The 10,744-nt window shown below is 48.8% G+C and overlaps 1 protein-coding gene across 1 annotated transcript; it reads right to left on the reverse strand.

Moving 5' to 3' along the window:
* Positions 1-1,370: 1,370 nt before the first annotated feature.
* Positions 1,371-5,636, reverse strand: trim110 (tripartite motif containing 110). Its single transcript, XM_056596069.1, has 7 exons — positions 5,079-5,636; positions 4,652-4,747; positions 4,230-4,463; positions 3,779-3,801; positions 3,354-3,499; positions 2,229-2,500; positions 1,371-1,640 (listed from the first exon to the last, which is right to left on the reverse strand). Exons 1-7 carry the CDS (start codon positions 5,634-5,636, stop codon positions 1,371-1,373), a joined length of 1,599 nt encoding a protein of 532 aa, XP_056452044.1.
* Positions 5,637-10,744: the final 5,108 nt, after the last annotated feature.

Consider the following 10,744-nt stretch of genomic DNA (forward strand, 5'->3'; position numbering starts at 1 on the left):
TCCTTCTGTCTTCCCACCTCCCTCAATCTTTCCCACTCTCTCTCCCTATCTGCCCCTCTCACTCATTCTCTCCCAATCTCTCTCTCTCTCTCTCTCTCTCTCTCTCTCTCTCTCTCTCTCTCTCTCTCTCTCTCTCTCTCTCTCCCTCTCTCTCTCTTCCCGACTCCCTCTCCCTCACCTCCCTCCCTACCTATGCTTCTCTACCTCCCACGCCCTCCCTCCTGTTTGTTACACCCCGCCCACTCACTTTTACCGGCCGATAAAGCCGATAAAGTGTGAAGAAGAGGAAGGAGAAGTGATGTCATTAGGGAGATCTGTAATCCCAGAGAGGTAGGGGTGCTGAACAGCAGACTAGTAACTAGTCTTTTGCAAAAAGAATAATGTCATCCCATGAAAGTCATATTTTTTGTATGTATATATAAGATATCTTACCAATAGCCAATGTATAAACTGAGGTTTGGGTGGCACAATTTGACAAAAGAGAAAAAACGGTTATATATATTTTTTTTAATGGATAATTTTGTTGGTTTTTCACTCTTAACTCATATTTGATACATTCTCAAGTAGGCCATTTGAAAATTCTAGTGAAACCCTCAGGTCGATTTTTTCTTATACAATATTAACACGTTTGTCTTTAAAGCAATCCATTCCAATTCGATTTGTACATTTAACCAAGCCTGAGGGATTTATCGAAACATCAAAAATAGCCCTTGCTAAATAAACGAACTCCTGAAGTTATTCTATTAAATATCGCCACCTTTTGGCTAAAACAAGTAAGTACAAGAAAAGTTCCCCAATAAGAGTGGGTCTTTTTTTCTAGATACTGGGTTTAGGATGAGACAAAATAAAAGAATACCTAATAATAAGCATGCAAACTTACATTATTAAACGAATTGCATTAATCAAAACAACATAATTGTGCCCTCTTGTGTGTGATCTGATTGATTTGACATATATTTCTTCTTTGACTACTTATGGCAGGCTTGCTTAAATCAACCCCGCCCATATGTCAAAGTTAGATTGATTGGGCTGCTTACTTTGAAACAGATGGCATTTGTATAATTAAAACCAATCTTCTAACAGGGACTTCAATTGAGGTTTAGTGATTTTTGATAAATTCCCATCTGTTTGGGCATATTATCCCATCACTAAATAATATTATATGATGATTCTAACGCTGTCGCTCATCAAATCCATGTAAATATTGTTTGTCCTAGCCTAATATCATGAAAAACCGCTACCATCCTTTTGGCCAAACAGGCTGGTTCATTTTTATTATGGCTGTGCCATCAAAAAAAAAGTTTCACCAGTTCCACGTATTCATTTAGTCTTCAATTTAGTCTGAGTTCTCAATGTCGCCCCCTGGTGGCTCAAACTTTAAGCACACACACGCGGCTGTTGAGCTCCGCTTTGTACAGGCCAAAGCCCAAGCACACCGGCTGGCTGAAGGTCGTGGAGAAGGTGTACAGGTGGGCGAGACCCCCGGAAGAGCACACCTCACAGAACGTGATGGTTCCCGCGTCGTAGTCCAAAGCCACACCGACCCGGTTGCCACTCATCTGGCAGGCGAGGCGGGTCTTCCTGCGGTTGTGCCAGGCCGCCAGCTTCCTGTCGTGCTGCTGGGTTAAACTCCAGGACACCTGGGTAACAGATGAAGACCTTTCAGTTGGAGAGCCAGCTGCATTTCAGGGATTTTTTGTTGTCAAAAGGTAGTGATTGCAACAAAGTAATACCCACTTTTGGGGAAACACTGCCAACTTTGGAGGCACCTTCACACCCACACTCACGCATGGACACACTCACACAAGCACACACATACACGCACACACTCACAGACAAACACAAACTCCTTATAAAACCCTTCCTGTAAACATTCCAATTAAAGAATTGTAGGAGTAGAACTTGTTTGATTGGTAGAACATCAATCTGCCAATCCTTCCTCAGCAATAGCCCACACACATGGATACTAAAAGCATGGGGTGTGGGTGTGTTAATTTGTATGCATGCAAGTTTGTGTTTGTGTGTATGTGTGGTGTGTGCGAGTTTATGCGCGTGTGTGTGCGTTGGTGCGTGCATGCCTGTGTGTGTGTGTGTGGGTGGGTGGGTGCGTGTGTAGGTGTGTGTGTTGGTGCGTGTGTGTGTGAGCGTTGGTGCGTGGGTGCGTGTGTGCATGTGTATGTGTGTCTGACTGTGTGAGTGCGTGTGTGCGTTTGTGCGTGTGTACCGACCGGGTTGTTCCCAAAGGCGTTCCCCTCGCGGCCCTTGCGTCCGATGCTCTTGTAGCACACGCCGATGTCCCAGAAGCCCTCGGCCAGCACCTCCCAGTAGTGCGTTCCCGCGGCGACGCTCTGCGCCACCAGCACCTGAGGCCAGTGGTCGAAGCGCTCTGGGTGGGCGGCGCACGGCAGCCGACCTTTGACCCTGGCGGCGGAGCGAAGGTCGTCGGAGACGCTCAACAGGGGGTGGGCTGAGTTGGTGTCCAGGGTCAGGGGACTGCTCACTGTGGGGGGGGGGAGAGGAACGAGGGCAAGAGAGAAGGAGAGAGAGGGGAGAAGGAATAAAGGGAGAGAAAGAGATAGAGAAAAGTGAGGAAGAGAGTGTGGGGGGGAAGGACCTAGGTAGGTCTCTCAAAGAGAGAGCAGAGAGAGAGGGGCAGGGGGAGAGAGAAGGAGAGAGAAAAGGGAGAGGATGGAAGAAATACAGGCACACAAAGAGATAGAGAGGGGGAAGAGGTAGAGAGCATGCGGTCAGGCGTGAGGGAGAAGATCATCTTATCTCTTGGTGTCGGGTTCAGTTGTATTTATTTATGTACTCAGTCCCGCGTCAGCTTTTATGAAAGGGATTTACAGTTTTAGTTTTTATCCCCATGAACACACTTCTTAGTTATATTTGGACCTTGGAATGGATTTTCGTCTTTTTATCCTCACATTTTGTGTTAAGATTACTTGTTTTAATTACTTTGGATCATTGCCATCTGTGACGGTTTGTCCTTGATCATGTAAAACACTTTGTAGCATCCGTTGCAGAAGGTGCTGAATAGACTTGATCATAATCGTTGATATTATAGAGATGCAGATCCTGAATGGTGACAACACCCCACATGTTTTTATGCTGTGATGTTTGGCGCACATCCAACCGTATGTTCAGGCCAAAATGAAGGGCTGTGAAATATGTCCTCTTGCAAGTGATAAACAAATTCTATATTTCCATTCAATCCAAAATAAACAATATCCTGATGTTACAATAAGTTAAAGCCCTGCTCTGTCCACTCCGTCACTCACTGCTAAATCGGCCTATCAAGTGAATCAAAGGCTACGGAATCCCCGCCCCCGCCCTCCGACCCGACCACTCACGGAGCTCCCTCTTCAGGTCACCGAGGCAACGCAGGGTCTCGGTGATGAAGACCCGATACCTGCTCTCCAGCTCCTCCAGGAGCCGCCCCCGGTCCAGGGTGGGCGGATCTGGGGCCAGCAGCGGGCCGCTCAGGTCGGACACTAACCTACAATCAGTCCAGCTTTATTCACACAACGCTTTTCATACAACTGAAAGTGCTTAATGAGGCAGGAAATACATGCAGAACAAATATTGTCACGATAACTTTAAGCTAACCATCAAGCATTCGGAATCAGGTAGATGCATTTGAAAGGTAGACTGCAACTGAATAAGAGGGGCGTACTACTTGATGAGGAAAGAATATAGACTAAAGAGGTATGTTTTGTGATGTACTTCACATGTGCACCGAGACATGTTGCACAACAACATGACCTTTAACCTTTACCTGGAGTCATCCGATTGAAAAGCCTGTATAGAGAAGGGAGGGAGAGAGATAAAACAAAGAAGAACTTAGTCTTTACCTTGATTTCAGTGGGAGAGTCTGCTGAGGAATGACTACAGACTAGAGGTCAGAAATAACCTGTGTCTCTACTAGGCCAGATCAACGTCTACATGGTTAGAATCGGTTGAGCCACCAGGTGTTAACGTGGTTGCAAATAACGCTGCTGGGCTCAAATAATTGTCTGCATTTACCTATAGTCAGTAACGCTGGAGCTAAGTAGCGCAGATGGAAGGGAAGAGGACGTGAGTTCGAGCCCCATGGTGACCAACACGGGAGGAAGCTCCCAAAATGGGTTGCTAGCATCATACCTTGAGTAGCTTCCCAGACCTTTTCAACCCTTATACAAACAGCCGGCAGCCAGTGTATAAGTGTATTGTATAAGTGTATATCGTACCCAGATGAGCAGGAAGGGGTCCTCCTCTGCCAGCAGGGCGGCCAGGTAGTGCCTGATGCTCCGCGTCTGCTCCAGCCCGCTCTTCACGCGGGAGCCCTCCTCCGCCGCGCGGCCCTCGGCCCGCTGCCTCTCCCGCCGGGTGGCCGTCCTCAGCGCCCCCTGCAGCGCCTCCACCTCCGCCCGCAGCGCCGCGCCCAGGCGCTCCACCTGCTCCTCGTTCTCCTGCCAGGACTCCTGCCACGGATTAACCTCCCGTCAGGACACGAGGAGCCGCCGCGCACAGTAAGCCCTCATTCCTTTCACATTAGGTATATAAATATAGATATAAATTGATATATCAGCTTAGAGCTGGAAGGGCTGGAGGAGGTGGAGGAGGTGAGGGAGGGGGGTAGTAGGGGGGGGGGGGGGAGGGGGGTTCTCACCGCTATGCTGCGGTCCACATGCTCCTGGTCTCTGAGGACCTGCAGTCCGTCCTTCAGCTTGTCCTCGGCTTTCAGGAGGAGAGTGCGGAGGATCACCTTCAGAAACACACACACACACACACACCCATTAGTATACTCTCTCTACACACACACACACACACACACACACCCATAAGCACACGTATACCCTCCACACACACAAACACCCACACACACACCACACACAAGTACATACAAATACACACGTAAGCATCTGCTCTCAAAAACACCACACACACGCGCGCACACACACACACACACACACACACACACACACACACACACACACACACACACACACACACACACACACACACACACACACACACACACACACACCCGCATGTGACCATCCTCTTCACACACACACACACACACACACCCCCACCTTCAGCTCCTCCTCCACCTGCCTCAGGGGTCGGACCCTGTGCTGGGCGTGGCCCCCGGCCAGCAGGCAGTCCCCACAGGCGTAGGCGCGCTCCTCAGAGCAGTAGTAGCGGTACGGCTCGGCGTGCTCGGGGCACCGCCGGCCCTCCAGACCCCCCCCCCCGCCGCCGCCCCCCAGGGGGTCCACCAGCTGGTGGTGGCGGAACGCCGGCCTCTCCAGGTGGGGGCGCAGGTGTCGCGCGCACAGCGACACCTCGCACCTCAGGCACGTCTTGACGGCTTCGGTGGGGGCGGCGGTTTCCGTGACGACGGTGGCCGGCGGGGGAGGGGTGCAGCAGTCGCACGGCACCACGGCGCGGTGCTCCTGGCACTGGGGGCAGGAGAAGCGACCTTTGACCCCCGGGGGAGGGGGAGAGGAGGAGGAGGGGGTGGAGGAGGGGGGCCCCCAGGCCTCGCGGATGCAGGCGGGGCAGAAGGTGTGTCCACACGGCAGGGGGGTGGCCCAGGTGAACACGTCCCGGCACACGGAGCACATGAGCTCCGCGTCCTGGGACGGCATGGTGAGGTCCGGGGGGGAGGAGGCTGGGAGGGAGTCAGTTAGTTAGTTAGTTACGTAGTTACTTTCTCACAAAGCAGTTACTTAGTTAGTGAGCCAGCTAGCTATCGTTCGATTGTTTGTTTGTTTGTGTGTTCGCTAGAGAACTAGCGAATGTGTGTGTGTGTGTGTGTGTGTGTGTGTGTGTGTGTGTGTGTGTGTGTGTGTGTGTGTGTGTGTGTGTGTGTGTGTGTGTGTGTGTGTGTGTGTGTGTGTGTGTGTTTGTGTGACCGCACAACCATTGCAACTATCCCCACATCCAACTCACTGTATACTTCCTGAATGACAACAAATTAGTAATGTTTCTGTCAAATAAATGAGAAGGTTTATAGCACATTCTATTACACGTTAAATAATGTACAAAATAACAACTATAACACCTTGATTTAAATCAACAATGCCTTACCAACTCAGGATCCGTTAACTAGCTGGTTAGCCGCAAGCTAAGAGACCCAGGAAGACTACATGCAATGCTGACCGGTTGTAGAGGATCAGGAGATCATCCCTTCTTACAAGATCCTACTACACTACATCCTCCCTCCCTCTCCTTACTCCCTCCCTCCTACCGTCAGACTCTGTAACTTAGAGGCCATTTGTTTTCCTTAAGAAAGCAGAAGATCCCACAGGGTGTTCTTACCTTCTGGGACCGTTCTAAGGAGTGTTATCCAGGTTTGACGTGATCATCAGTGGCTCTGTGAGAGCATGTTTGAGTGTGTGTGTGTAAGTGTGTTTATTGTCTGTGTGTGTGTGGGGGGGGGGGTGGGGGTGGGGGGGGGGATTTACTTTGAAAGCTAATCCTGGTCAGGACACCTACTGTGTCTCTAAATCACATGTCAAATGACCCAGAGAGAGAGAGGGAGAGAGAGAGAGAGAAATATACATTCATGGATTGTAAAGGAGCAAGGAGTTTGAAGAATGCTGCAGAGAATCTTTGAATTTAGGGCACAAACTGAATTCCTGAATTAATACTTCAAAGTCTGTTGTCATCCTCATTCTCCTCTTCCTCTTCTTCCTCACTCCGTACTGCCCTGTATTAAACTGAAGTCAGGTGATCAAAACATTGCCCTCTACTGTTTAAGTCTCATACCAAGTCTCACCCCGGGAGCCACACCTTCCATCTTCCAAGTTTCATCATCAGAAACTTGAACCCCTTTCTTTCCTGTTTCTTTACTACGCAGTTATCAGTTCAAACCACAGAGAGAGCTCTGTAGAGCCCAGCTTGCAATGGAGGAACAGCAGAGAAAAGCAGTAATGCTTTGAGAGCATTCTGAGTAGAAGAGCTTTTCAATTTTTTATTCTGCATTCACAAAAAGGAGAGGAAACTGTGCTTTTCGGGACATACTCCTTCAGGCTCAACTTCACGATATGTCAAGCGAGAATATTAAAGATATAGAAGGTATGGATTTTAGTTTGAATGTAATACATTCGATTAAATAAGCAAAGCAGAGTACCATATAGAAGTCTTTTACATAATGAACGATGACTTTTTGTGTTTATAATTCGTTTGGAAAGACAAAGGGTTGGGCACTGTGATATCGGTCTTAACAGAAATTCAAGATGTTATTTGTTTGGTAAACATGTCTGAGGTAGGATGTGTGCATATGAAGATATTTGGAAAATTTTATTTAAATAATTTAAAGGCATAATAGGTAACAAGCTATTGTGAAGCTGAAGACCGGGACCCCCGCCCTCCTGCTGGTCATCGACACGGACACCCCGATGGACGAGAAGAGCGCGCGGGCAGCGGAGCAGCACATGGAGTTGCTGGGGGGGGCAGGCGGTGTGGCGGCACGCCGTCGTGGTCCTCAACGCGGGCATCTGGCACGAGGGGGACCCCACCGCCCCGGAGGTCATGGCCCCGAGCGGTGGCTTCCTGGGACGGATCGTGCGCAAGTGCGGCGGGAGGCACCACCTGCTCAACACGGACCAGACCCACCCCGGGCAGGTGCTCAGGCTACTGGAGAGGGTGGAGAGGATGGTGGAGGGCAACGGGGGGGAGGCGTTCAGGGTGGACGCCGCGCTGGCGCTGGGCGCCGAGACCCGTTTGCAGGAGGTGATGGAGAGGGTGGTGCTGCGCCAGGCTGCCGTCCCCGCCACCAGGGAGCTGCTCCGTGAGATGTAGAGAGGGATGTGTGTCTGTCTCTCCCTCTGTCTCTGTCGGGCCGTCCATCTCGCTCTATCTATCTATCTATCTATCTATCTATCTATCTATCTATCTATCTATCTATCTATCTATCTATCTATCTATCTATCTATCTATCTATCTATCTATCTATCTATCTATCTATCTATCTATCTATCTATCTATCTATCTATCTATCTATCTATATCTCTCTCTCTCTCTCTCTCTCTCTCTCTCTCTCTCTCTCTCTCTCTCTCTCTCCCCCCCCTCCCTCTCTCTCTCCTCTCTCTCTCCCCTCTCCCCTCTCTCTCTCTCCTCCCCCCCCTCTCTCTCTCTCTCTCTCTCCTCCTCCCCCCCCCCTCTCTCTCTCTCTCTCTCTCTCTCTCTCTCTATCTCTCCCTCTCCCTCCATGTATCTATACCCTCTCCATCTCTCCCTGCGTCCACGGTTTCCGTCAGCCCACCAGCTCCCAGAGGTCCGCTTGCTCCTGATGGGCTGGTCTCTGTCGGGGAAGAGCACCCTGGCGGACGCCATACTGGGCGCCCCCCCGGGGGCCGGCAGCCCGAAGTGGACCCCCCCGGCTGGTGTGGCGCTTCGGCTCCACCGAGGACACCCCCGAGACGGGGAGGTGGGAGATCCTGAAGGGCGTGTGGCTGGCGGCCCCGCCGGGGGCCCCACGCCGTGGTGCTGGTGGTGTGCGCCTGCATAGCCTTCACCGAGGCCCACCTGAGGGCCATCCGCCAGCACACGGCCTTCCTGGGGCCCGACGTGTGGCGCCACACGCTGGTGCTCTCCAACCGGTACGACGCCGTCGGCGACACTGGTTCTCTTCGAGCAGCGTGGGGCCCGGCGTGCGGGGCCAGGTGGAGGGGCTCCTGGAGACAGTGGAGTGGATGGCGGCGGGGAACGGCGTGCTGCAGGTCCACACGGAGGAGGAGGAGTGGGAGGGGGAGGGCGTCGTCATAGAGACGCTGCCACACGGAGTGCCCCTCATGGAGCTGTTCAGCCAGGTGTGCCAGAAGCGGGAGAAGGAGTTCCTGGAGAGCATCCGGAGGATACTGGTCAGGCCTAAGAAGGCCAGCAGCATCGCCGCGCCTCCGATGAGTGAGTCCTGTTTGAGTTTGAGTAAGGTGTTTGTGTGTGAATAATAAATAAAAATGACAATGTTTTGTCTAAAAACAAATCCAATCTGCCCTTCTCCAAATCTCTAAATTTTTCATTTTGGTTGAACTTCTACTATTTTAATAATTTAGCAGCAAATCTTTTTTTTGTTAGAAATACATTTTTAAAAAGATGTCCTGACGGAGAGTATCCTTATGCCGCTATCTTGCTTAAGGATGCCTACTGGCATCTTCAATTGCGGACAATTAAGGGATTCAAACCCAGAACCTTTTCGAAACTACACTGTCCTATCTTGCTACATGAGATAAAAACATGTCTGGTGGGTTTGACAGTGTCGGACGAGGAGATGGAGTCGGACGAGAGGAAGGTGAGCGAGTGGCTGAAAGGATGTGATAAAGACCACGATGATGATATGGGGGGAGACATGGCCTGCTCTGAGGGCCGCCAGGTTCCGGACTCCCCTACACTCTCCAGTAATCTCATGTGTGCATGACCGTAGAAAAGTAGCAGTAACTCCCACACATCAAATCTCCACATGAACTGAGGATCCTCTAAATGCTTGGTGTGGTGGACCTGGTTCTCTTCGATCCTCTGTGTTTCCTTTGGGGTCGCTGTTGATATTTGATGATGCATCTTTTATTCAAAAGAACTACAGCAAATTAAAGAAAACTGTGACTATAAAAGTTTTTAAAAGTCTTGTATGTGCAAACAGATTGCTTTGAAGATATGATATGTAACATTAAAAGCTTTCAAATATATATATATCTAAAAATGACTAGAGCTATGTTATACATTTAGTTGAATTGCGTGTTTCCCAAATCTGAGAAATCCTTATTTTATTGTTTATGGTAATTGTCTGTTACATTAGGGGAGGTTCAATGTCAATGGGGTCTTATGCCCTTTACTCCCTAACTCTCTAAAACACACGAAAACAGTAATCCGGTAGACCCCTAAATTATTGATGATTTCGATTTAGCTTACTACTTACTATGTGCTACTATGACAAATGGCTCATGCCAGCCCAAACGTTCTTATTTAAATGTTTGTATCTGTCTGGGATACCGGTATTATATGCAGTCTATGTTAAGTCAGTTTAACCGGTATTGTACACATAGAGCTGCTTGTCTGTTATGGGCTACTGTAGAAAGATAGCCGTGAACTATGACTTGCTCCATGGAAGAAGACCCAGTCTCTATGGAGACATATAGGGCTCATTCTTAAAACAACAATTCTTATTTTCATTGGATTATACGCTAATTCAAAAATACTGATAAACATTCTATTTCTTGATATTGGCTGCTTATAGGGTTTACAAGATGTGTTGAAATAAATGCAAGTCAGATGCAAGTTGTGCATACAAGGTTTTTCAGGAGAAAAAAGGGATCTCAGTCTGATATAAGTAGCTTTAACTATGTTGGGCCATGTGTGTGTGTGTGTGTGTGTGTGTGTGTGTGTGTGTGTGTGTGTGTGTGTGTGTGTGTGTGTGTGTGTGTGTGTGTGTGTGTGTGTGTGTGTGTGTGTGTGTTTGTGTGTGTGTGTTATAATTTATCCGGAAAGATTGACTAGCCTATAAGCATGCTTAACGTTATGTTAATAAAGTAATAATAAATTGTTTTTGAATGGAACTCTTATTCAAAATTGCATTTGTTTCTATTGGTTTTGTGCATTATTGTTGTTTTGTTAATCTTATTGTTGTTGTTATTTAATGTCATTGTTGGATTGTTGTAAAAATATATATGTATGGTTCTAGGCCTTAATAAAATATATTCCCCAGTTAGACCACAAAAAAAACGAAACAATAAGATAGCCTGCAGGTATATAATGTCCA

Source organism: Gadus chalcogrammus, chromosome 8, assembly GCF_026213295.1.
Source record: "Gadus chalcogrammus isolate NIFS_2021 chromosome 8, NIFS_Gcha_1.0, whole genome shotgun sequence".
Lineage (NCBI taxonomy): Eukaryota > Metazoa > Chordata > Actinopteri > Gadiformes > Gadidae > Gadus > Gadus chalcogrammus.